This window comes from Syngnathus leptorhynchus, chromosome 6, assembly GCF_054491065.1.
Source record: "Syngnathus leptorhynchus isolate UIUO chromosome 6, UIUO_Slep, whole genome shotgun sequence".
Taxonomy (NCBI): domain Eukaryota; kingdom Metazoa; phylum Chordata; class Actinopteri; order Syngnathiformes; family Syngnathidae; genus Syngnathus; species Syngnathus leptorhynchus.
Window position 1 is genome coordinate 8903563 of NC_141200.1, and position 27184 is coordinate 8930746.

The following is a 27184-nucleotide window of genomic DNA, read 5'->3' on the forward strand; positions in this document are numbered from 1 at the left end:
TTAATCTGCCTAGGCCAATGTTTAAGGTCAAATGAGACTGCATCTGCTCAACCAGACACAGGATAACAGTACACTGACTACTTGTCACTCTTTCACCCATTCACTGTAGTTGTACGTATTTAGCGGCCCCTTCCTGTACTTCCCTCTTGACTCTTTTGTTCAAGTGTAGCTGGGGCCTCCCAATGACATGATGGCTTGTTCCTGTAAAACTAATAATGACTGAGATTTGCGCGGGCTTAGCATTCTTTCACCCCTTCACGGCTTGCCACTGGGAACGGAACAAGGGGAGGGGTAGAAGGGTCCGAGTGAGATTTGCTTAACACGCGTTTGTGAAAAAGAAAGAAAATGCAAAAGGTCAGTTAAAAAAAAGGTAAATATTAAAAAAAAAAAAAAACGTTTATGTCACAAAGTTGTCAGTTTCATTTTCCAGAAGCACAACGGATGCACTACTGCAGGATCACCGAGTTGAGCGAATGAAAACTCCTCTGCTGCTTTCCCAGCCACACTCTCGTAAATCATCCTCTCCCGGAGATGCAGGCACCGGCGTCTGCCGAGGGGGTCAGCAAAGCTCACCAGCAACATGTGTAAATCTAAACTGCAAACTATGAAACACTTTTCACATATTCTTGACCTAGAAATCCACATAAGGATCCCCAGATGTGGGAGGAGATGAAACGAAAGGGCAAAGGCGGAGGCCTGACTGGGACTCCCCTCTCGCTGGGACATGTGCACACAGTGTGCCAGCAGACAACTCTGATGCACAGACAGCTGCCATTCCTCTCTTCTCCCTCTTATGTTTCTCTCCTGCACCGCCCCCCCCCCCCCCCTTCTCCTTTCCTTCAGTCTACTGCTGGCCCGCACTTTTCCTCAGGCGAATATAAAGGCAGGTCCTGTTGGAGAGCGCTTGTGTAATCTTGGCTGCACATGAGCACCGGGGTCTCTTTGCCTGATTCAGCTGCAAAAGCTCACACGGATGAGCTCTCGCTGCTCGGTGGACAACGTTGAGAGAAGGAAGAAGGAGCACCTCGAAGGACAAAGTTGGAATTAAGGTGCTGGAACTTTACGCGCACCATGACGGGATCTCTGCTGCTGCTGCTGCTGTCCCTGTTGGTGCTCTCCACAGGAAGTGATAGCAGAAGAATCAGGAAAAGAGGACTGAACCAAAAGGTGGGATTAATGATGTCACCTTCACAGCCTCACAATGATTCAACTAAAACAGGGACTCCATTTTTTTTTTTATGCTTGCGGAAGGAGGTGAAAGCTCCCGGTGATACAGCACAACGGCTGCTCTGTTACAAAGCATAGGACGAGGTGAAAGGTCATCAAAGTTGGATGGCTATTTTGTTTTTTTTATTCTTCTTTGCCAGTTCAATGTTATGTGTGATTTAAATGACCGTTTAATGAATTAACAGGTGTAGCATTAGATATTTTACATGACGCTTTATGAAAAATACCAGAGACCAATTACCAAATTACCTCACAGGAAATTTACATTTCATTCCTGTGGCTGGGCAGAATTAATTATTTGTACCCCATAGCCACAATGGGAAAATCTAACCATAAAACTCTAAATGTGATTGTATGTATTCATCATTAAGATCCACACATCTGTTGCATTGACTGTCGTAGTCTGTAAGGAACTCCAATTTTCAGGTGTTACTGCTTGTTTTTCTTCAGTTAACAGTTGTGGGAACGTGTTCCACCACAGTGTGACTGGACATGAGATTAATGATGAAGCTTTAATTTTGTAGCGAGAAAAATGGACACAGACAAGCGCAAGTATTATCTATTGATGTGGACTAGAATGTAAATTGTGCAGCAGGTTGGAATAAGTCACCCATTTTTATATTTCATGTGAGCTCGTGAAGAGGAGACTGTGTGACTGTGTGCGTGTGTGTTTGTGTGTGTGTGTGTGTGTAGGGACAGAGCGGGCCCCTGCTTGTTAAGTCAGCTCAGTGTGGCTGAGTGATCAAAAGTTCAGTGTAGCGTGATGCCTTGTCATCCTCTTGTGCTTCAATGTTCTCACTTTCTGACCAGTTGAGGATATTGTCGGCTCTTCCCTTGATTTAGCTGGTAACCATTCCACCTCTTCTTAAAAATACTTTCTCTCCTACCCTCGGGCTGTGTGCGTCTTTTACGCTCACACAGCGTGCCCATCTTAGTTTATGGGATGAGCTCAAAGTTCGGACTTCAGCCTCAAAGCTGCTCCAATTGAAACATGCTGAGACGGCTGTTCGCAGGCAATTTGCCTCTTTTCTTTTCATCTCTATCAGTCTCTTTCAGTCTCTCATTTCTTTCAAAACCAGCCCCATACTCCATACTAAGTCATACTACAGCCAAATCCAGTTCCAATGCATTTTATGAAGGCAGAAGAGATATTTGTTCTGTGACTTTTCCAATAGTTTTTCTTCTACACCTTCTTATATATGACATTTATGTAGTTGAAGTTAAGACTATATATTTGACTGCTTTTACAATTTCATATTAACAGTGGTCAACTTAGTCTTTCCACAAAAAAAATAAAGCAGGAGATGCATCTGAGAATGATGCCATTACAGATTTGTCGTTTTTGTGCGTTTGTTATTTTTACTTGATTTCTTCACTTCTTTTTACACTTGCAAACCTAATAATTGCCGATATAATCGGTCCAAAAATTTAAAGTAGTCAGGTCCTAATCATTCAAGCAGCAAATAAGCTAACTTGAACAGGAAACTTGAGTTAAGACCACAATCTATTTCATAGTTGTTTTACTGACATAAACCCTCAAGAGGGTCAGTATAGTTGGCTTTTTTCTAATTGAAACGCTCCCTCTTGGTCATACTAAAGATGACAAGTTCAGCAAAGTACACCTCCATGTCTGCCTTCTTTCGATGGTATGACTCATTGTTTATTTATTATTTCATCATTGCCCATTTGACCTGGTGTCAGATAGTTTCTCTCACTTAAATTGTGTACATCACCTCGTCCCTTATCTAAACCTCTTGTGACCAAGGTCATAGGTCAACAATAGCAGTTACTCAACATTGTCTCCGTGTTTGAAAGGGAGTGGAGCCAGACATGGCTGACAGACAGACTAAAGAGCTAATGGAAAAATAGATTCCGTGTGACAATAAGTAAATAGAAAAGCTTGTGTGTGATTTAAAGATTAAACACAAGATTTCCAACATGGCAAGTTCTTTGAAAGTACCAGAACTTGCACACGCATGCACATCATCAGACTCGTGCAGACACAACACAGTCGTCTGGCTTACACCTGCATGGGCACGTCTGCATGCACGAAGGGGGACGCGTCTACCACAACCCTTTGCAGTTTCATGAAGTGTATTTGATGTGGAAGGATAGTCTTCTGACAGCCAGCAGCTCTGCAGACAGTCACAAATATATGCTTACCTTGGCCTGGGCCCGCTAGGAAAAGAAACTTGCACCCGGGAAGAATTTCAGCATTTATGGAAAGGAATATTATGCTATGCTATGCGATGCTACAGGCAGATGGAAGGATGTATGGAAGGATTCTTATGCAAGAGTAGACAAATTGCAAAATATTGACTGCATTTACTGTACATGAAGTTGAGTGAAGCTGCAGAAAATCAGGCCTGACAACCCAAGAGCGAACCAGATGTCTGCTGTGGGCAATGGCACTTGGAAGACATGTTCTTTCCTGTCCACGCAAGAGTGGGTTTGACTGTGACCTTGGTCTTTAGAGGCTATAGCATTCAAACATCGGGTGTTAGTGTGTGCATTCGTGTGCAAACCCAACCCTAGATTTATTTTTTTATAAAACTTGTAAGCAACTAGTCAGACATCTCCAAGCAACTAATGTTCCTGTGACTACAGTTGCACAGATTTTGTTTCGAAATTAAACATCCACAAGACTATAGCTAACCTCCTGGATGTAGCCACAGGAGGTAAATTGCTGACGGATTGAAGAGACGGATTATCCAAATGGTAACAAAGAGCTCAGAAGAACTGCTAAAGGAATTAGACATTAGCCTATTCCAAATGACTTTGAGCAAAAGGCTGACTGCAATGTGGACGGGTCGTTAGCCAGCTACTCACACATTTGCAGGGTCAGAGTTGAAACTGAACCCACCCTGCCTGCATTAAAATCAGGCGAATGTACCATGATGATGATGTTGAATGAAGATGAAACCCATACATCATGTCAAACAGGAAGGAAATATCCTACATCTTGATGGAGAATTTTGCAGGAGCAATTGGGAAGAGATCGGATACAAGATAATGGGTAGTTACACTATTATCCAGTCCCAGTCGACTTTGTGCTTTTTGTGCACGAGTTTAACTGTACTAAAGTTGGTTATTGTATGGAGTATTTTAGATACATTACAAACAGAAAACAAAATATATTGACTTTTTGTAAAAAGACGACAAACAACGATAAGCAAGAAAGATTAAAACTGTCTCTCACAAAGTCATACAATGTAATAATTAGCAGATTTTGAAAGTCCCTTCCAACTTCACATCATGTGAATCAAGCATTCAAATAGCCATCAGCCCACTTAGTTAATGCTGCCAGAATCAACTAATTTGTGTCTAACACACATTCTCAGTGTGTGATGGCACTCTCCGTGCCAAACGTGGTTGGCTTTTATTTTCCGAGCTGAATTGCAAGCATGTTGGTTTACGCTGCCAAAAAAAAAAAAAAAATCCCATCACAGTTTGAGGCATTGTGTGCAGTCTACATAGGCTGATTGCTGATTTAGGACAGAGTTCACAGAAGGATCTAAAGAAATCGATAATGCAATGAGACACAAATCGAATTACTTTGATTTCTGCTTATCAAAAGGAAATTAAAAGAAAAAAGTTTTCAGTCTGCCATCACATTAACTACACAAACAACCATGACAGTTAGCATAGCAGAAAGAGCATGAAATCTGTGTTGGATATGCGGAACACTCTTTTCCCACGGCACGGTTCACTCGTTTTGCCACAGCTCAACTCACCATTGACACTTTTCCACTGACAATTACCACATTTTGGACATGTGGCTTATAATAAGATAAAATGACCTATATGCTGATTCTCTTGTTATATTGTGGCTATTGTGAGTTGTGCAGTCAACCCTATAAATGAATATGGAGCCATGAGGTTATTCCAAAGCAAAGATGAGAAAATGGGGTTTTGGGAACAATGACCTTACCCCGGAAAAGGAATTTAAGCCTCAAATAACAGAATCCAAGTTTTCACAAGATCAGACCACAGACACAATGGCTGTGATGCACATTCCATCACGTTAGCACACAAGAGCAGATGTCAGCAGCAGTGTGTGCATTCCTGGCTGCATGCAATTGTACACGCAGGCCGAGAAAATTTATGTTTGGCGAAGTCTGACGTGAGGTTGCTTGCCTCGGGGTTTTATGGCCTACTTTCTGTTCACTCTCAGATGCACCATGGAAATATGTGTGCGTGTTCCAACTGTAAACTACCTTCCTGATCCAGGTCAAGACATTTAGAAGGCAGCGGGCAGTCTGTACTAAAGCCAAATCTTAGAACACTGATTCTCAACTGATGGGTCAGGACCCAAAAGTGGGTCGTGGGAACATTTTAGGTGGGTCATAGACAAATGTGTAGCATGTATTTAGATAATTCCGGTCTTATATGTACATATATTTTTTTCTTTTTCAACGCAATGCTGCAAAATGTTAGCTACCAAGTTAAACGTTAATATTTACAATTGTTGCAACAATTGTTGGTACACTGAAAGTCGCTTTCAACATGTAAGGTCGTGTTTTTAAAGGGTACTGTTTAAAGAGAAATATTTTGTACAATAAGGCCCTTATCTCTTTTTATTTATTATATTCGGGTCCCAGGGTGACAAGAGTTGAGAATCAACACTATAGGACACTTTGCTGCTCTCTAGCGGCCGACTTTGCAAAGACAAATTCAGCAGAAGCAACTTCTTTTCTGGGCCCCCAGGACTACGAGCATCCCAACCACCCGCAATCCGCGCAGCACCAGAAGAATGACCGCTGCCCACCACCCCCTCAGATGCTCCCAGAAAGGGCCTGTGAGGTGCCAGGCTGCCGTTCAGACTCAGAGTGTGAGCGCCACAAACGCTGCTGCTACAACGGCTGCATCTATGCCTGCCTGGAGTCTGTCCAGCCCCCACCAGGTCTGTGGAACCAACAAATGCAATCCTTCATCAATGTTTATAACCGTTTCCGTGTCTTTGTCATCACGAGTAGTCCTTGACTGGCTCGTGCAGCCCAAGCCTCGGTGGTTGGGGGGCAACGGCTGGCTACTGGATGGTCCTGAGGAGGTGCTGCAGGGTGAGTGTGCAGTTACTGGAATCATTGCAATGTCAACCTGCAACTTCACCGTGAAATGAAAACCATTAACCAACAAGTGTAGGGCTTCACCAAATGTTAAACATTTAAGAACTGCTGTCTTTGGGTAAACGGTAATTACAAAAAATATTCAACGAGTGCCTTCATCATGACCGACAATAAAATACAGTAGCATTGTATCATTACAAGGCCCAAAGGCTTCTCCACCCTTTGCTGAGAATGTTTCATTCCCTTATGCTGCACATGAATGTGTATTTGTGTATTTTTAATGAGCAGCCGAGGCGTGCAGTACAACAGAAGATGGCGATGAACCTCTTCACTGTCCCACTGGATACGAGTGCCACATCATCAACCCAGGAAACCCCGCCACTGGCATCCCTAACCGGGGACAGTGTATCAAGCAACGTGCCAACTCTGGTAGAACTTTATTAACTCTTGGACATACTGTATTCTTCATTTGAATCTAGAGCTTCAAATGACCTAAACTGATATTTATAATCACCAGCGTTAAAAAAGGACCAAATCCTTATGATAGAAACAAAAGCTGATGACATCCCAGATTGGTAATCGTGAACAGTGCTACAGTCCTTAGTCCATTTTTGCTGGCTCCATTAAAGCATTTTTCAGTATTTGCATGCATTTTCTAGTCAATAGAAGAGCATGCTATGATTGATTGAATGCTGCAATATGAGTTTTATTTTGTTACCTCTTTGTCATTTAAGATGGACGCGGTCTAAGACACAAATTTTTCAAGGACTACAAGGACTACTTAGGTAAGTGTGGTAATAAGACCAAATGGTAGCACACAACCATCGTGACTAAGTCTGAAGCATTAACAGTTCATCTGGACTGATACTTTTTCCTTGCAGGTACCAGTACAAACAATGCAGTGGGCTATGAGAAGCATCACAAGCACCTGGGATAAGCAACACCTAGTACTCTTTTTTTTTTTCTTATGCTCTTGCTTTCAAACTACACTATCCTTTTTATGTTGTAAATTCTCAAATTAAACAACCCCAACACTTACACTGGTGTTAAAGTTGCTTTTCACCACACATCAGTCAGAAGAGAGTAAAAGCTACTACCTTTTCTAGTCTCTACTCTCCACAAAGCCCTAATCTCAGGCATCTCACAGCCAAAGAAAATTGGTGGTCTTCAACATTATGTATCATCTCTGAGTAAAGGTAAAGTAGAGAAGTTGTGAGGGTATCAATGCTGCTTACCAAATATCCCAAGAAGTAATTCTATTACCATGTATTTCATCTTTCTTCCATAACTGATAAAGGACCATCCCTATTTGGAAATTTTCCTCCACTCTACCTTCGAGAGCATAGGTGTCCAACTCAAGGCCTGGGGGCCAGATCTGGCACACAACAACATTTTATGTGGCCCCCAGTAGTAAGCAGATTGTGTCTGTGTTCGTGTGTGTGTGTGCGTGTGTGTGTGTGTGCGTGTGTGTGTGCGTGCGTGCGTATAATAAATCCATCTTCCTGGCTAGGTTAAGGTTGGTCAATTGGAAAAAAAGGAAGACCATCTGGTTCTAGAGGATTGTCTCTCTCTCTCTCTCTCTCTCGCTCTCTCTGAAGGCCACATTTCCTGCCCTGAAAGCTGGAATGTTTCACGGGCAAACTGAACATTTCCATATGTGGTAGTTATAACTTAATATTTTGAAATGTGTCACAAATAATACACGCCATAGCAATTTGATTTGTAGACTTGGATGGATTCACCGGTGCAACGCTATCGACCAAGAAAACATGCAATTTTACGTCATTGATGCTGCTCAAGTTTTTTTCTGCCTGCAATAACTAACAGCAGAATAAGCTGTTTTCCATCATTCATGCACACAACAAGATGAATGTGTAGCCATTGACTCTGTGGTGCTGTCTTGTTTTTAGTAAATAAAACATATGTGAAATAAAAGAGCAACCTGTCGGGTTTTTTTAAGGAGTTGACACTGTATGAATCACAATTTTTTCTTTCTTCATTCTTTTCTTCATTCAACATTAAGTTTAGTTTGAATTGGACACAGACATATAACAATATTTATATGATTGTGAGGTGAGGAACTGCACTGCGCAATAATCTCACCGCGTGTAACATTTTATCCTATCTTGCTTTTTCTTACTTTTCAACTTAATTTTATGTACATCAAGGGGAAAAAGTGACATTCTCATCCGACACAACACAACTCCAGCCTTTTTAGATATGGTTATTTGGATAGATAGATATATTTTAATGTGTTTGCCCCAGTGGTGTTACCGTAACACAAAGGCGGCAACAAAACACAATTTTAATTTCGTCTCCAATGACTCCAGTTTATATAAGTCATAAATTCAAGTCTACGTGTCCACTAGATGTCAGTGTAATTTAAAGTAGATCTACTGAACCGCCAAGAATCCTCCCACGACAACTTGTATATTATTTCATGTCATCCCTGTAAGCTTTTATTTTATTTGTTAAATGGGGATGGGATGCTGACTTTTGCTTCAGGACTGGCTTGCAAGATGGAATTCTGCAGCTGCAGCCCATGTTATGTTTGTACGTGCTGGTACTTTATGCATTGGCATCACCCTTGTGAAGATCCCTAGGGTTTCAGTCAAGTGAAACAAAGTGAAACAATTTCAAGGCTGAGGAAAACATCTGCTAGTATTTTGTGTTAAATAGCTGACAAGATTTGGAAAATTTTTTGGGGGGGGGATGAGATGGATACTCATTTTAAACTTCATTGTAAGAGAGGAATGTCTATCAAAGGTTTTGATGGTGAGCAATTCGCAGGAGTAAAATGTGACAACCAACAAACTTTTCAACTACTGTATGTAGTGAAGGCTTTGTATGGAAGTTCAAAAATGTTTATGAAAACAAGTCCATGCAGTCCTGTACTATGTGGACAAAGTACGGGATTGTGCATCTTTTATTCTGATGAACCTCTGACCCTGATAAGGTTTCACATCCCATCTTTGTCTCTTGAATAAAATACAGCTATTAGTGAGAGCACTCAGCTCTTCTGGGCAATATGCTTATATCAATATCCCCCAGTAGAGTATTGTTGTTGATACTATCATTTCATCCACTATTTGGTTCAAGTGTGCTTATTCTCATTTCAACACATTATTCATGCACCCTAGTTTTGCATGCCTTCCGCAACAGAACAGCCTGGGGCTTATTGTTGGGGAGCTGTCACATGGCTCAAGCATCACTGCACGTGACTCTCCATGTGGTAGGTAGCATTGCAGCATCCTTTGAGATCTCAATCGCTTGATCACTCCCACTGCTTCACCGAGCAATCTGGAAGTGTGTGTCGCACCCAGCCAAATTCTTTCAAAGTGCTGGAAAAGATAAACATTAATTGGATACACAAGGAATTGTGGCTCGCCACCCAGGGAGATTTGTTAATGAATGCCGAGCTTGCCTGTTTTCCTTTAACAGTTAGTCATGCAAAAGAGAACGGCTACGTCGCGTATGCCAACATCCTCCCCCATTGCACCTTCTCCTTCTATCGCCATAGACCCAGGAGAATTGTTGTGTAATAAAGTGTGAGGTGTTATCTAAAATGTTATATAAAAAGATCTGCTTGTTTACCATGTTTGACTCACCAATCTATTTATGTTGTGACACCAGATATAAATCTGGAATCATTTGAAGCAAAGAGCCAAAATCTGTAAATGTTGGGACTGAAGGATATTTGATCGTGTGTGGTCAATCTAAGAAAATTAATTCCTGATGTTGTCAAGAGAATTTGTGTTTTGTGCTTCATTAATGATTCAGAAGATAAAATATGAATGTACCATTTTTCCTGTTTAGGGTCACAGAAGATGGAAGATGGAGTTTTTCCTACCTGAACAATGGGGCAAGGCAGACTATTCTCTGGATTGATCAAAAGTCAATCATAGGCATAAATACTTGGCTGTTCAGATCGTGCTCCAGATCAGCAAGGCATCATTGTAAAGAGGGACATTTTGAGAGAATGGAAATCTACCACAACTCTGAGTTATTATAAATGCACGAATAATATGAAGTCTTGTTTTGATTTTGAAGAGACATTTTATTGGTCATATCAAGCAAAAGACGACTCGGCCTGTAACCTCTGTGGACTGATCCGTGGACTCTGCTCATCTCATTCTGTCCCGTTGGACTTTTCCTGACTAAAAATATGGACTGTATGTATTAAGTTGTATACTCGTATACTATTTCTTAGCACTGGCGGTGTTTGTGTTCATGTTTGGAGTCTTATATAAAAAAACAATAGAAAAAAACCTTATTGCAAATTAAAAGTCAATGGTAGACTGATGGTGAATCTTATTTTGAGTGAGACGTCATCATCTTGCCAGCTCCACAAAAGTGAGCTATGTGAACCACTTCGCTCCCAGTGGCAATAGGACAAGCCACAAGTGAAAAGGTTGCTTCCAGATTGTGTGTCAATCTATGTGACATCTGGAGATTGACAAAGTTCTGCATGCGAGTTCAGAAGATTACGCCTGAGTCTTTGACAGTAATGCAATTAACATCTAAGAGGCTTCGCATACTCCAAATGTTATCCCAATACGTATGTCTGAATGGGACCATGTGAAATACTATCACCTCATGAAACAAGCGTTTCAGTAACTACTGTCTCGATGTCATTATTCAAGGCCGGCAATTTCTTGTATTTGTTGTGATTTGAAGACAGTGGATTGTCTGCGTATCAAGTGAGCCAGGACAAAGGGGGATCACCTTGCTGGGTTTTCTGTGGAGGGTGACAGGAAGGTTAGCACTTAAAGACTAACAGTGCTCATCTTACATGTGTGACAAAGCTCACAATTACGCATGACCTCCCAAGGACCAAATGAGAACCCCAAGTCTGTCACTGGCTCATTTTTGGGGAGTTTCACATTGCTGCGTAAAATCCTGCGGTTATTGTAAAAATAATGAATGTATTCCGAATCATGAGTGGATTATGTGTTTGTAGGTGGTCTACACGGGCTGGCACAGTTGACACAGATATACAATATTAGGTCAGCCTCAACCTCGATCAGCAGACAAGCACTAATGAAATGAATGTCTCATAATGTCTCCCTTAACTCTTTAGTAAGTAAAATAATGGGACGAGTAGGATCCCATTCAGTCTATCCTTACAAATATTTCTCAAAGCAGATTCAAAGTAGTTTAGACATCTTCACTCCAAGTGGAAAACTCCAAGGAGAAATGTGTTGACCTATATTTTAAATAAGGCCAGAGAGCCATTGAGAAGCTTACTGTGTATCTAAAAATTCACCTCGTACCCGCTGGTGAGGGTGAGCTATACCCCTCCGCTTCTCTGGCAAACGGCAACGGTCATTGATGCTATATCATTTGCCTGCGATGTCGCTGCACTTTGCTTCATCAGACAGCTGGTCACAATAAACTCATGCGCCAAAGGCACAGCTAGTTATTCTCAAAACTGAATCTTGTGTGACCAGTCTCATCTGGGCCTATCTAGCTCTTCTAACACCTGCTGTCCATTGTTGTTACCAACTTTGGCTGAATGACCCAAATTTGTGAGCCAACTACCAATCCAAGACCAAAGAATGAGCGGAACAACCAAGATGGTCTGAGCAAGCGGTAATGGAATACACTATGCTTCAGAAATAGCAAGACATTTCCTGTCACCAAAACAAAGTGATATACTGCTTGTATTTTTGGCCGAACGACTGCAAGCGAAGGTATCACAGCTCCTAAGAGGATGGAGTAGGATTGCGTTCATTTCAGGGAAACATTGCGCTGATTCGCAAAGTATCAGTTAACTAATGGAGGTTCCGAAAGAAGTCTGTTTGTAAACCCCGGTTCCGCTGAATTGTAATTTATTTGGTGTGCTAGCGATGAGGACCAATGGGAGGCACTCCGAAAGCTCCCGCTGACTTTGTCTCCAAGATACGGTGAGAAGAGAGAAGGCAGAGGAAAGTCTGAACCTCAGGGGGATCTACTGTCGTGACACTACCTCCCATACTGACTTCCTTGTTCACATGGAAAACTCTCCCGAGATAGGTATCTATAGTAACTCTGTCTCTTCTCCGATACCCACCCAACCCTTTTTATCAAGACACACTCCCAGAGGCCTCTATCGCAGGAAGCCAAGTGCCAGGCCCGTCACCGATGTCTCCGGCTACACGATGGGTCCCTTGTTGAATCACATACATCATTGTCAGCAGCAAAACACAGAGGCAAACTCCCTCACTGGGTATAGTGACAGAGCAAAAAAAAAAAAAGACAGTTGCGTCTCTCTGGGTGTCAGTACCTGCCTTAGTGCATCCTGAGTATTGGGGGAATCAGGCAAGAAACACCGGCACTAGAGCTTCCAAGCTGGATACGGAATGGAAGCATAACTGAATGCTTTCTACATTATGTAGAAAGGTCTGAAGTAAAGTCACCGGTTTGCATTGAAAGATATTCGGCTCGATTTCATCGGCATCCTATAAATAGCAATGGAACAAAACCGGGACCTTACAGGATGCAGTCATTCTGGACAAGGGGATCGTAATATGTCATCTTTGACATGCTGAGTACTCGAAATCTCTCTGGCTGACAGTGAACGGGTAGAGGTTGACTTCAGTGCGTGATTGTGGAACCATGGATGGGTTGCATGATGCGGGATGATGGGAACTCGCCTGCCTGCGGTGCCTTTAACGTCCTCCGAGGCTGCTGTTGGAGCAGGAACAGGAGGATCCAACCTGAGGTAAGACATGAGCGAACAATACACAACATTATGCATTCTTTTGTATTGCTGGTGCACAGCTTTTTATTCTCACTGACCTTTTTTCCAAATAATATTAGGTTTTACTACATCTTTGCTTTAGACAATGCTTTGTCACCATGGTGAAGATAAACTACAACTGGTGAACAATGGCAAAGCTTGTTGTAAACGGTTATTTGACCATTGCTCATTACGTTTAGGCTTAAGTTATGGATAACATACGCTAAAATAAAACTGTAAATTCAGAGAAAACAGATATGTATTTCTAAATATTAAATAAGTGAAGAGTGATCGAATAGGGCCTTCAAAAATCCTTTTTGTTTAACTTAAAAGAAATGTCCAAGATATCCTTTCATCCTGATCCTGGTCTATTCAGCTGCAATTACGTGAGAGCTTTTTAAAGATGGATGCTTATTGATTGTTAATCAAGCTACACTGAAAGAAGGTCCACATAAGTGATCCCCTTGGTAGCGCTCCACTCCAGCATCTGAGGCCAATCAGTCTCAGCACCAAATCCGGACTATGGCATCAGGGCCCGCATGCTCGTTGCTTTGTACAACAACCTGATATACATGAAGCCTGCACACAACAGTTGCTTAGAGACTAGACTAGTGTAATAAGCAGCTTTTTGAATAGGTACACATCGTATCCCGGGAAAGAGATGGATTACTGAAGTGACCATGTCCATTGCATAAGAACTCTAGTATGATTAGCTAATCATACTCAGCTCCTGGGCCCCTTATCACATGGATAGAGTGTTGCTTCCCCCTGCTCAGGGAATTAGTCAATGGAAAATAAATGTCCATCACTCACTTGCATGTGCAACAGTTTGTCTCAAAATCGACCTGTTATAGTATGACAAGCGCTTTTTGAACAGCTTTGAGCTTTTTGAACAGTATCTTTTCCCCTTTTTTTCCCAATTGTATCTTAATATGATCTATATTTTCATCCATTAATGAAATACTGTTTCTGTGATGATTGTATTTATGTCTGTTTTGAGTGGTAATAATCTCTGACACAGCTGTTTACTTGCTGCTTCACTTGGACAAAGGCAAGCAGACTTTTAAAGCACGAATTATCAAATGCCATGATGCACACCAATTTGTGTACTCAAGCTGTACCCAAACTGCTAACACATCATCCATCCATTCATGCATCCATCCATGCATCCATCCATCATCCATCCATGCATCCAATTATCATCCATGCATCCATGCATCCATCCATGCATCCATCCATCCATGCATCCATCCATCATCCATCCATCCACAGCAATGACATTTTCTTGGCAAAATATTGCTCGTTCAATGCCACATTTTCAGGGAGGCGAGAAAAAGCACCATGTCAAACCTGTCAATGATTCATGTAACTCCCCTTGCTGTTTTAAGATATTTTTGAAACTGTCAGTCATAATTGAGGATTACCATTTTGGTTGAGGCAGAATGTTTTCACAGCTCTTGTTTTGTTTATGTGAATCTCATGTGATCATTAGCAAACATATAATATTTCCTTAGGCTTGTTATGTATTTGAAAGGTGATATAGTCTTGTGATGACATAGAAGGGGTTGTTATCTGGGAAAGGCTGCAAACCACGCTTGTCTGCCAGGTAATCCTGTATCTCCACTCCATAGTGGAGATGGTGAGCGAGTCTCCAGAGAATTCTGAGCGGCGTGGCTGACGTGCGTGAGTGCGTCGGTGGAAATCTGCTCCACGGAGCGTCGGTTTTAAGGAGGGCAGCACGGTGTAGGTGGACAGAGGGAGAGGCATAGAGAAGACACATGCACGTCTATATCGGGACATCCCCAGCTGTCCGCGGCAGAAACCAAGTTGATCAGGTGGCTCCTTAGCTCATGGGCGCGTCACGACGCACAGAGCCTACGACAGCTTGCCTCTCACACTAATCTCCACCTTAGTGACGGCAGCACTGCGCGTAAAAACCCTGGAATGCGATATGTTCCATTTCGTTTGGTCTTCTTTGTAATCCGTGGTTCCGACCAGTTTCTAAGGTACTCATCGCAATCATCACTGGAGGACTCGGACTGTGCGGCTTTGCCATTTTGAATGAGTTGGATACAATGAGTCTTTTTGCCTGGATTTGATCCAAGTCTCTCGAGTCAGAGTCACTTTCAGATTCTCACTGTAGTTATGTTGCCAGAAATAAATAAGGTGAGGAAACCAGTTTTTTTTTTTTTATTAACATTTGTACATAGTTTTCGAATTGCACTTACATTTATTTAGGCTGCCGTTTGCTGTCAGTCCTGAGATAAAAGTGGTATTAAAATGAAAATCTTGTTTTACTGACTAACAAGACAATACTTAAAATATAGAATGTATTGTATGCAATTTAACATTAAATTTGATATTTGCTAAAGCGACATGTTATATGCCACTCATTTGAGCTCATATACAGTAATTTTGTGGCAATATCGTCTATATTTGCTTCACTGTCCATGAATTTAGTTTCCCAGAAAATCCCAGTTTAGTCAAATGTTGGGAAAGCCCTGCGGTGCATTTGTTATGATGATAAAGTCAATACTATGGCTGCACACTGATGCATAATGTCAATTCCTCATCCACAAATTCCACATAGATTTGTGGATGTGTCTCCTGACCAAATATTTTAGCTGCGCAATCACATCCCATTCTATTCCAATTGTTGCTTTTCATGTTTGGCACTTTGTATGGCAAAATTCAAGTCGTGATTTGAATTAAATATGACTTTGCCTTTGCTGCATGTGTTGACCCTCTGACCAAGTAACCAGAGAGGCTCACACTGAGGCAAAAAGAGCTTCCCTCGTGCACCTGATGGGATGACCCTTCATTCTAATTCTTTTGCCCAGGCAACGTTGATGAATTGGATTCTCTCACATCTTGAGACCTCTGGCTACGTTAACATTATATATGAAATTATTGTTGTCAAATAATTTTGAGATTATATTATTCAAATAATTTTTTTGCAGCACACTGATTGGAAACGATTGTCTTATCACATAAGCATGAAAACAAAGAGGCCCCGAGAACCAGGATCTGTTGAGTGAGTTTTGGGTTTCCAGTGGAGAATGAGACGTTTGAAAAGCATTTATGTGAATAAATTGTTTCTTAAAACTTATTGACAGTCAAGTTGGCATCTGGTCACATGACCTCATAGGGCTTCCACAAGCTCATCACACCTTAGTCAGCTCATCCATCCAGGTTTTCTTTTTTTTTTTTAACGTCAGCCTGTCAGAGTGACCTACATGGCCCTGCTGCTTCAAGTGAAGACCAGCCATGGGTTTTATCCACCTACCAAAGGAATGGCTGAAGCTATCTTGTTTACTTTTAGATCATCCATTCTTGACACGTTCATCCATAGCACAGAATGAAATTATTTTTAAGTTTGTCTCACAAAAACAGAACAAGTTTTATATTACAATGTGTGTTTTAGCAGTATATTGGTGAGCATGGTCGTTCCAGTTCCACCTATTCCTTCCATTCTGGGCATGTGCTGTATTTTGAAATTGGGTTAAGCTTCATTTCACCCGTATGGAGCCAACACAGGCTCACACGCTGATTAAAAAGGCACGTGCTGGGCAGATTGGTGACAAAGGCGCTTCATCCCAAATATCCCAGTTCCTTTTTATAGAATGTTGCTTCTCTTGAACACATTCAGGCATACACGTGCACATCCAAAGGCAAGCACGTGGATGTGCACATGTTCAGAAACTGCACAGCAGGAGGGAAAAGTGCAGCATATGAGAGAGATTGGTTGTTGCTGGGTTTTTGCTGGAGTGGTATATTTTTAGATCTCAGCGCATTATTTTTGGTAGCATGGCTGTTGTTCGGCTGCTCTGCTGTGTGTGTGTGTTTGTGACTGGAGAAAGAATATGAAAAGCAATTTCCGCAGGAAGAGGTGTAGCAGGATTCTTAAAACTGATATTGTGTGTGTGACTTTCTAAATGTTGCTCCATTCCGATTGTGCCACAAATGAACAGAAGTAGATATGCTGAAGCTATCTGGCCGTGGATTTTAAACGTTATTATTCCTCCCACAGACATCACGCCCGGAGGCCTTCCCTCACAGACAGCAAGCAGAGGGCAGTCGTCTTGGGACCAACCGTTCCTGCTTACAGGTCAGATTTTAACCCCTGCAAGATTCTGCAGAAACTTGAATATTCTTCTAAATAAATTTGATTTCATTAGATAATTGGATAATTGTAATTTACAGGACCCCAAAATGAACTAATCCTGTATGTCTGTATTGCATGTGAGCAGAGGCATCACATCAAATGTGCAAACATAATTTCAGTGAGAATAAAACACATCTCAAACCAATAATCCTTAACGATAGTGTTGTGTTTGATTCTTGTCATATTTAAGAAGAATGTTATTCTAATCGATTTAACTGAACGTATTTGAGGAATGTCAGCCAACAAAATAAAGGCTCGTCCTAAATTCACTCTCTAATCCCCCCCTATGATACTGATATGGATCTTTACGATATCTAATTCTTCCTAGCGGACTTGGCATTGCAAAGGGGTTTAATTTTACCCATCAGGCTATCAGAGTATGCCTGATGGCAGCCAAAGAGAAACAGGTTGCCGCTCTTCTCCCCCACAAAGCTCCCAGAGAAGGCACCACGACCCAACTTGTCCCCGTTACCCTCTGTAACTTCAGCCGCTCCCTGCAGGGGGTTCTTTATCACCTGAGCCTCCAACTAAAAAGCGATCAGCCTAACACAAAGACATACAGATGAATGGGGTCATGACAGGCATGCAAGGACAGTGTAAAAATGATAGCATTCATTTATAGGTCACATTCACTGACCCACTCTACTTCTTTGGTCTTTACAAGTGTGCTGTATTTGGTAAATTGGGGCGTCATTATTGTGGATATTTATTTTTTATCTCACTGTGTCTGTCTTTATCAATGTCAACTATAAACCAGTAGAAGTGAAAAGATTTTAAAAAAAAAACATTCTATCCATTTACTGTAAATAGTATTCATTGTCAGCCTTTTTTGTTGACTGAAAGTTAGTAGTAAAAGGTTTTTTTTTTTCACTTAAAGAAGTTTGGCGGAGGTGTAGAAACTTTGCCTCAGCTCGAGCCTCCAGTTGTCCAGATGGTTGTCAGCAATGCCAAGAACCAGCACCAACAGCAGTCTGACCACATCCTGCCCCAAATTGTCAATCAGGGGGTCCAGAACCACTACCAAACAAACACAGTAAGTATATCATTATAGAATCTTTTAAGCTTTCTTTTTGTTGACAATTATAAAAGTGAGGTGACTGATTTAGTGTATGATTTTTGAGGAGCAGCTTGAAGGTCAATGTGTTGTCTTACGTTGTAGACGTGCAACTGTAAGCTCTTTTAATAGCTTTGTGTGGATGAGTAAAATGACACACAGCTAAAATGTGAATCTCCGTGAACAGATTGAGAGGCCAAATCCCACTCAACAGTTCACCATGCGATTTGGTACAGCCATGGATAAAATATCAGCATCCCGCAACAACAAACTCTTCAGTAATAGACTGAACAAAGAAAAAGCACCCGAGAGTCGAAGGCTACCCATGTCTCCCACAGGTATGATTTTGTGGAGCATAGAAAAACACGACATACTCAAAAGTAAACGTATTCCTTGACTCATAGTTTGCATCCTCCTCTGCTCTTTGATCAATATGATAACATGACTCATCTGGTCCTCCTCCACCTCCTCCTCTTCCAATCTGCTAACAGACTCAGTCAACACTTTCCAAAATCGTCTGACTGACTTTGAGAAGGAGGAAATCATGGACTACTCAGAGATCTGGTTCCTCGGGCTTGGCTCTCAAAAGATTGAAGCCTCCCAAAGTGCGCCGCAGAACTGCGGATATGATGACGAGCATGGGAGCTACATCAGGGTAAATTCATGACGCCGCCGAACATCATCTTTGACCTTTAATAAATCCCTTCTTAAAGGACAGAATGAGTTGGAAACGGTTGATCTGCTGTGTGCCGAAAGAAGAAGATGGAGCAGATGTTCAAATTTGGCAAAGCGCTATTGTTTGTATTTTGGGGTTGATTTAATTAGAATGCTATCACAGCGTCCACTTTTCTTGGAACACCTTCTGAGAGGTCATCTCTGCCCCATAGTTTATCCCAAAGGTGTTAAAAGGGATTTGAGTCAAGGCTACAAAGTACTACATTAGACTCACCAGGGTCATTAACAGTGGCCTGATGACCCAAAGCCACTGTGACTGTGTAGGGCCATCCGATGTTCACTGATGTCAATGTCAAGTCAATGTGATCCTTTCGTCACAGGTGCTGCACGACCACATTGCCTACAGATTTGAAGTACTCGAAGTGATTGGCAAAGGCTCCTTTGGGCAGGTTCTGAAATGCTTGGACCACAAGACGAACGAACTTGTGGCTGTTAAAATGATACGCAACAAGAAGAGGTGCATATTGGGAATTTTGTTTTAACTTTTGGGTGGCCAATGGTAAATACATGGTACTTTCCTCTCCAGGTTTCATCATCAAGCTTTAGTTGAGCTGAAGATCCTGGATGTGATAAAGAGGAAAGATAAAGACAATCTTCATAACGTCATCCACATGAAGGAGTACTTCTACTTTCGAAACCACCTCTGCATCTCTTTTGAGCTACTCGGGTTGGTGCATACTTTTGTTTTTTGCTCCTCAGCATCCACAAAAACACAGACAAAACTGGTCCAATCACTCTTAGCCTATCACATTGATGTCAGTGTGTGACTTCAAGGGATTAGGGGTAACGTGATTAGTGTGTACCGTAGGCACAGTTTTGTGTCTCCCTTTAAATGGATGTCCTTTAGAGGACGTCTTGGACTGCCACCTTGTCTTACGTTACTGTCACCAAATCCTTTAGTTAAAGCCTTGATCAGAGCGCTATCTCTTACCCCTTCGTGCTTCATGGTGCGACGGCTCAAATTACACCATCCATAAAGCAGCTCATCGCAACAGACAGAAGGAGAACATTGCTGGCACAATCATGCATTATTCCCAAGTGTAGGGGACTCTACTAAACTGTAAAGTGTGAAAAAATGTTTGAAACCTTAATAAAGTGACAAAAATGCAACCTTGATCTTGACCTTGATCTTCTTCTTCTTCTTTTCAGGGTGAACTTGTACGAGCTCATCAAAAAGAACAACTTCCAGGGCTTTAGTGTGGCTCTCATCCGTCGCTTCACTCACGCTCTGCTCAGGTGCCTGCAGATGCTGCACAGAGAGAAGATCATCCACTGCGACCTCAAACCGGTATTGATTCGTGCAGATAGTTACAGAAAACTGGAGTGAAAGTACATTCAAGGCACAATTGAGCTACTTTTTAAGTGCCCTGCCCAGCCCTCGGTTATTGATGCCTTCGACAAAGCCAGTCGAAAACCCCTGCACGAGAATATCTGTGCCATCTTGTGGAGCAGTATAATATTACAACAAGACTGCAGCTGAGAAACTAAAGAGATTTTCTTCAACAGGAGAATATCCTATTGTCTCAGAGAGGACCAGGGAACATCAAGGTGGTTGATTTTGGATCAAGCTGTTACGAGCAACAAAGAGGTAAGGGATGTGAACATTTATCTTGTAAACAAAATGCGTTTGTGCAGTAAATTAAGTAGTCGTAGTAAAGAGTGATGGAAATCATAGGGTAACTCGTACCTTCATCAATAGGTTGGAAGACCCGTAACAATGTAACTGAAGAAGATAAAACATAGGGGTTCTTCAGTCAAATTCAAACTATGTATAGGTGAAGTAAATGTGAGCTCTCCTCACCTTGTAGTGTACACCTACATCCAGAGCCGCTTCTACCGCTCCCCAGAGGTCATCCTGGGTCACCCCTATAGCATGGCCATCGACATGTGGAGCCTGGGCTGCATCTTGGCTGAGCTCTACACTGGCTACCCGCTCTTCCCTGGGGAGAGTGAAGTGGAGCAGATAGCATGTATCATGGAGGTGTGCATGTGATTAATCATTCGCTCAAATGTGCTGTAAATTCGTGCTTCTTTTGGTTGTTTGATTCAAGAGTTCTATTTCCTTTTTGTTTGCAGCTTCTTGGAATGCCACCAAATGATTTTGTTCAGTCTGCATCCAGGAGGAGATTGTTCTTTGGTAAGAGGTTTTCCTCACCCTTTTTTGTGACGATTATACAAATAGCTTGTCAAGTTTTTTTTAGAACTTATTTGAGCAAAACCTTTGAACTGAACAAAAAAATAATGGTCACAAAACCATTATTCCACTAATTATCTCGTTGAAGTGCTATGATTTTATGTGTTTGTGGGTAAGACTAAAAAAAAATCAAAAAAGTAGGATTCATTCATGAGTGTAATATTCACCTCTATTAACAGCTCTGCTTGTATTGATGTTCAGACTCGAAAGGAAATCCCAGAAACACAACAAATAGTAAGGGGAAGAAACGAAGACCCAATTCCAAGGATCTGTCAACTACTTTGAAGACAAATGATGCTTTATTCTTGGACTTCATCACACGCTGCCTCACGTAGGCTCCTGCTCCAGTTTTAAAATAGGCCCCATTTTAATTCCGTTGCTCTAAAAACACTCTTTTCTCATCCCTTGGGCCTTTCAGTTGGGATCCAACTAAACGGATGACACCAGATGAGGGGTTACAGCACGGCTGGATCCTGGAGGGGAATTTCAACAAGGCAAAGCCCAAAACCAAACCATCAGGGAAGAAGCCTACGGACAGTGTGACTGCCGTAGAGAAAAATGGTGACTACAGTTACAGCAAACAAGAAAACAGCAAATCTGGTGAGTAGATATTGCTAAAAGATGGCTACAGTTTGAATCTGGAATTGATTATTATTTCCAAATCTGAACAAGGATGCACCTTTTACAGCGGTTTCTCTGTAAAAGGTGTATCAGGAAGATGATAAGCACTTTTTCCAAATGTGTAAAGCATCCCCACTTAGCAGGAATTTAATATTCTTTGTTGTGGCGGTTCAGCAGAGAGGTTCAGCTCAGAAGAAAACTGTGACGAAGGCAAGTTGCAGAAACACAGTTCAGAGTCAAAGACAACCCCCGGTGAGCGTCTGCGGCCTATCGGGGCTTCAGCGGAGGACGAGGTATGCGAGAGTGAGGATTCCAAGCTTCAGGATGGTGGTTTAGAGAGGCCTGTTCACATCGTCATCAAAACTCGGGAAGAAGAGTGCACGGAAAGGCAAGAGTGTTTGCCTCCTATCATCTAAGAGCAGAGGAGAGCTGTGCTGCATTCAAGAAAAACAGGGATGTCGTGTGGCCGCTGAGATCTGCTCCTGATTTTGCATTCATCAGTCAGGAATACAAACTAAAACGGTATTAGCCAAGTTTTCCTGCAGGGTGGTTGTGATAGATTATTGAAACACTGCCATGTTGTTTTGGGTGAACACGACAAAAAACAATTCTGAGAATGGACGAACAATTGTTATACAAGTGACCGACAAGATTTTAGATGATGTATAGAAGCGGTTACAATTAAAATATCGATGAAAATAATCGCACTTTTGTTATTCGTAATGTTTGTATGTTTGTTAACCACATGTGATGCTCAGAGAATGTAGTTTAAATATTATTTTATAAATATTATTATTATTCTTATGGCATAGTCTTGGTTGAGTATTGAAATCTGTGATAAATGTTTATTTTGTAAGGGGGGGAAAAAGAAGGCTAATTTTTAAAACGGCAAGAACATTGAAATTCTTATATTCATTCTTTTTTCCATATGTATCCTCTTTTACAATCATTCTCATGTTAAACTTCAAAAGTGTGTGTGCAATAAGGTCGAGCCAAAACTGTTTTTGTATGCCGAGACGTAATGTCATGTACATTTGAACTGGAACACATATACTGCTTAAATTATTATTTCATTTATTTGCTTTAGCTAATGTATCTTTGTATGATTGGCAAAACATGTGCACCTCAACCATTATGTATTTGTGTCCAAAATAAGTGTAGTTCAGAATACCCATTTCTTGTTACTGAATGATAATACTTTGGATGTCTGTGTTTTTACACTAGAAACTGAAAGACAATCTTAGTTTGTGCCTTGCAGTATTAGACATATTGCACTTTACTGGCGTTTAGAAACTGTTGGCCTAAGTTCTTATAATTGTGCAGTACAATACGAAACCTTCCCACAGTTGTCTAACAGTGAAGAAATGCTTATTTGTCTTACTGATTATTTTTGTCGTGAGTCAACGCCAGGTTGAAACAGGCAGTAAAGTCCTATAGTGACAATCAGGCCAACAATCAGAAACTCTAATAGGAAAGAGACTGAAGGTGATATATGAAAAGTGAATCCTATTTATGTACTTCATGCTAAAATAAAATGTTATTTAATATGGGTGTGTCTATGAATCTAATAGTGTGTTTAGAATGTTCAGAGCTGTCTTTCGGGAGAATGAACATATTAATATTTGAGTTGAGATTTAAAGAATAAGAAAAAGTCAGCCCTGCACTTTATAGTTTTAATGTGCTGCTTATTATGTTTGGGCAATCCAATCAACCAATCGTACATTATGAATAAGTAAGTAAGTATTTATATCATCCATCCATCCATTTTCTGTACCGCTATGTCCCCACGGGGGTTTCGGGCGTGCTGGAGCCTATCTATCCCAGCCGTCATCGGGCAGTAGGAGGAACTTCATAAACAAATACAGTACAGCTAAAATACATTTGTCAGCTAGAAATATATATTTTTTTTAATTTAAGCTAAAATCCCTCGTAGAAACATAAATATGGCAGAAATACAAGGGGTGTCAGCAGTTTAAGGACCGCTTTCACCAAAGACAATGAATATAGTATTACATTGATCAGAAAGTGTCAACATAGTTGCATTGAAAACTGTGCTTTTCAAAAATAAATACATGAATTAAGGAAATAGTATCTAGTTGAACAGATTCCAAATATTTGAACTGTAGCAGATGGCAGCATTTAAACAATACATATTATATTTCAGGATTGTTCTACCACTTTGTTTTTATTTTTGAAGGAAAAATACAAATAAACGTACAAATAACTATGCAAATGTCATTATTAGTATGTGTGCATACAGTGCGGTGTGAACGCGGTCTTTCTTGGCCCTTCAACGTTTTGTAGTTGGTCCCTTTAACACTGTTGACACATTCGCAAAATCGCTGTGCTAATTTGGTCGTCAACGGATGCCGTAGACGAAAACATGGCGACCGTTTTGCTGGTTGGCCGTCCTGCGAGTGTCCTTCCGAAAATTACGAGTGAGTAACGTCAAAATAGTCCTTAGCATGCGTCTACGTGGTTTTGTAAACTTTAGACATGCATGGTTCATACAATGGCTTCACACAGACACACACTGGAAGCGCGATCGCATTTTGAATGACCTTGCTATTCTGCTTGCCTTAAGGACCGCCGGCTAACGCTAGCAAGGTGCTAATGTTAGCTGTTTATATTTTAGTAGCTGCCACTCGGCTTACATTAAGTCACTAAGTGTACTGTAATGTAGTACTTTGTTGTACTACTGGGCTTTCTAGCCTAAACCCATGCCAATCGATTATTTATTCTCTTTCCATTGTAATTATTGAAATCAAATGTAGCATTAAATCCAACACAGTATACCCCAAAATAAATGAAATCACTGCTTATAATTTCTTTAAAAACGAACGTGTCATTTAATTCGTTTCAATTTAGTTTATTTTTACCATGCATTACTTGCATCTTAATTTATATTCGAGCAAAATGTTTACCACTCATCATCATGATGATGAGCTGGCATCTCAAATGAAGTAATCTACCTTCTTCCTATTAGAGGGTTGCTGTCCTCCCGCTGTGTTGTCAGCCTCTGGCTTGGGCCCAGTTCAGCAGAGGAAGGTGCACCATGCTGTCATCCCCAAAGGCAAGGGAGGCCGCTCGTCGTCCAGTGGCATCGCCGCCACCGTGTTCGGCGCTACCGGCTTCCTGGGGCGATATGTGGTCAATCGGCTAGGTGAGCAGATAAGAAAATAGACTCTCACTTCCTTCAATGCAAAACCAACATTAAATGCTAATATTAAACCTAATGTTGCTTGTTATTTCTACTAAATTGAAATGGGGAAAACGAAAACTTGAATGACAGTTACTCACAGATTTGATTTGCTGGGTTATTGGTTTACAGGTCGGATTGGCTCTCAGATCATAGTCCCTCATCGCTGTGATCAGTATGACACCATGTATTTCAAGCCTATGGGGGACCTCGGACAAATCATTTTTATGGTGCGTAAGTTACATAGGAGTTCAACAATGTTCCACCCAACCGGAATGGTAGAATATTTCTCAGATACCTCACATCGACTTTATTTGGAATTCTGCTACAGGAGTGGGATGCCAAGAACAAAGACTCCATCAAACGAGCTTTGGAGCACTCTAACGTTGTCATCAATCTTGTGGGTAAAGAGTGGGAAACAAAGTATGACCTGTATTGATACCATTACTAACTATATCATTGAATACTAGCATTTATTGATTTGGTGTTTGCCTCTATTTGTGAAGGAACTACCCATTTGATGAGGTCTTTGTAAGCATCCCTCAGCAGATCGCCAAGGCAACCAGAGAGGCTGGCATTACTAAATTCATCCACATGTCTCACCTCAACGCTGACATCCGCAGCTCGTCCAAATACCTGAGGAACAAGGTTTGAAACATGTTGTGAGATAATGGCACGGGTGACATTGTAGTTATGCTTGCCCTCAGTGGGCTGGTTGAGAGGGTTGGATCTGGTGGGTAGCTCTCGTATGAAACCCTTGTTTCTATTGTGTGTCCCAGGCTGTGGGAGAGACGGCAGTGAGAGACGAGTTTCCTGATGCTATCATCATGAAGCCCTCAGAGATGTTTGGGAGGGAAGACAGGTTCTTCAACTACTACGCAAGTAAGACTAACCGATTATCAACAGTGACGTGCGAATCGAAGTTTCGCTGACAATTATGTCTTTCCTGCAGACATGCGTTGGTTTGGCAATGCCATTCCGCTCATCAGCCTTGGGAAGAAAACTGTCAAGCAGCCCATTCACGTAAGCTGACTTTTTTTTTTTCCTCCGTCATTATTGCGTCATCTACCTGCTCCGTTGCTGAGCAGCGGATGCTATGGGAGCTAGAGCCTGTTCTTACATCAATAGTATTGGCGTCTCTAAACCAACAAACATATAGAATAAAAAAGTCATCCTCTTCGTTAGGTTGTCGACGTGGCAAAGGCCATCATCGGCGCAGTCAGAGACCCAGAGGCCAATGGCAAGACGTACGCGTTAGTCGGGTAAGTGACCCAATGTTTGCACTCACAGGACAGCCGGCTCGAGTATTCGGGCTTGGGCCTTCACACAGATAATAATATTCAATTTGGATCCCAAAGTCTGGATACAAAGGCAGTTGACAGCATTGCACCTCTTGTCAAGTGCACCAACCTCTGCAATGTTATTATTCTTATTTGTCTCTTCTGTCTCGCAGTCCCAATCGGTACCTGCTCCATGACCTGGTAGAGTACATCTACGCTGTTGCTCACAGACCCTTTGTACCCTATCCACTCCCCCGCCCACTCTTTCAGTAAGTTTTTACCATGTTAACATTCATAGACATTTGTGGTTGGTCCTCATCAGATACACTTCAAAGTTGAGGATCTGCTCCTTGTTTGAAAGGATCATAATTTCACAGTTGTTTGTATCCACATTGACAAAGATAATTAAAGCAGTGACTCCCTTCTGAATGTTTTCCTACATGCCTCAACTAAATAATTTGGCAGCTGAAAATCTGTATGAATCTCTTCATGTGCTTCTGTTTGTCTTTTTCAGCCTGGCCGCTCAGTTCTTTGCATTGAACCCATTTGAGCCTTGGACAACCCCAGATAAAGTAGAAAGGGTAAGAAAGAAAACTTCAGAGTAAGAGTTGTAGCTTACTGCAGTTCATCCGAGTTTAGCCTGATGAAAACGATTTTTCCCCAGTTTCACACAACTGACATGAAGTACCCAGGACTCCCCGGTCTAGAGGATCTTGGTATCAGTCCCTCCACTGTCGAGCAAAGGGCGATTGAGATTCTGCGGCGCCATCGCCGATTCCGTTTCCTGGAAGCTGATCTAGATGCAACCAAGCCAGCAAAGACCGTCAACTACTAAAGTACTAAATTCGTGGCTTATTGTCACTTCAGAATGCTTTAGCTGTTCTTTATGTAAATAAAAAAATAAATTGTATCCTTAAAAGTG

The 27184-nt window shown here is 41.5% G+C and overlaps 3 protein-coding genes across 3 annotated transcripts; all 3 read left to right on the top strand.

The window, feature by feature from the left end:
• The first annotated feature begins 932 nt into the window (after positions 1 to 932).
• Positions 933 to 8179, top strand: wfdc1 (WAP four-disulfide core domain 1). Its single transcript, XM_085914803.1, has 6 exons — positions 933 to 1167; positions 5935 to 6130; positions 6204 to 6287; positions 6582 to 6722; positions 7028 to 7078; positions 7175 to 8179. The coding sequence occupies exons 1-6, from the start codon at positions 1072 to 1074 to the stop codon at positions 7228 to 7230; spliced, it is 624 nt and encodes a 207-aa protein (XP_085770929.1). The 5' UTR covers positions 933 to 1071; the 3' UTR covers positions 7231 to 8179.
• Positions 8180 to 15159: 6980 nt separating this feature from the next.
• On the top strand, positions 15160 to 22240 carry dyrk4 (dual-specificity tyrosine-(Y)-phosphorylation regulated kinase 4). Its single transcript, XM_085914770.1, has 14 exons — positions 15160 to 15180; positions 17045 to 17122; positions 18057 to 18212; positions 18421 to 18571; positions 18725 to 18888; positions 19289 to 19425; positions 19495 to 19635; positions 20118 to 20256; positions 20475 to 20556; positions 20777 to 20949; positions 21045 to 21105; positions 21364 to 21493; positions 21581 to 21762; positions 21958 to 22240. Exons 1-14 carry the CDS (start codon positions 15160 to 15162, stop codon positions 22197 to 22199), a joined length of 1857 nt encoding a protein of 618 aa, XP_085770896.1. The 3' UTR covers positions 22200 to 22240.
• Positions 22241 to 24133: 1893 nt separating this feature from the next.
• ndufa9a (NADH:ubiquinone oxidoreductase subunit A9a) lies at positions 24134 to 27184 on the top strand. Its single transcript, XM_085914361.1, has 11 exons — positions 24134 to 24221; positions 24770 to 24946; positions 25115 to 25212; positions 25314 to 25405; positions 25489 to 25630; positions 25762 to 25864; positions 25935 to 26005; positions 26168 to 26244; positions 26436 to 26531; positions 26777 to 26843; positions 26927 to 27184. Exons 1-11 carry the CDS (start codon positions 24167 to 24169, stop codon positions 27095 to 27097), a joined length of 1149 nt encoding a protein of 382 aa, XP_085770487.1. The 5' UTR covers positions 24134 to 24166; the 3' UTR covers positions 27098 to 27184.

Bases quoted from the DNA above. Each gene is read 5' to 3' on its own strand.
- wfdc1 (XM_085914803.1), top strand. From the start codon at position 1,072: ATGACGGGATCTCTGCTGCTGCTGCTGCTGTCCCTGTTGGTGCTCTCC. The intron at 1,168-5,934 runs GTGGGATTAATG...CTGGGCCCCCAG, and splicing joins AAAGAGGACTGAACCAAAAG to GACTACGAGCATCCCAACCA. The intron at 7,079-7,174 runs GTAAGTGTGGTA...TTTTCCTTGCAG, and splicing joins GGACTACAAGGACTACTTAG to GTACCAGTACAAACAATGCA.
- ndufa9a (XM_085914361.1), top strand. From the start codon at position 24,167: ATGGCGACCGTTTTGCTGGTTGGCCGTCCTGCGAGTGTCCTTCCGAAA. The intron at 24,947-25,114 runs GTGAGCAGATAA...ATTGGTTTACAG, and splicing joins ATATGTGGTCAATCGGCTAG to GTCGGATTGGCTCTCAGATC. The intron at 25,406-25,488 runs GTATGACCTGTA...CTATTTGTGAAG, and splicing joins GGTAAAGAGTGGGAAACAAA to GAACTACCCATTTGATGAGG.
- dyrk4 (XM_085914770.1), top strand. From the start codon at position 15,160: ATGTTGCCAGAAATAAATAAG. The intron at 19,636-20,117 runs GTTGGTGCATAC...TCTTCTTTTCAG, and splicing joins ATCTCTTTTGAGCTACTCGG to GGTGAACTTGTACGAGCTCA. The intron at 20,257-20,474 runs GTATTGATTCGT...TTTCTTCAACAG, and splicing joins TCCACTGCGACCTCAAACCG to GAGAATATCCTATTGTCTCA.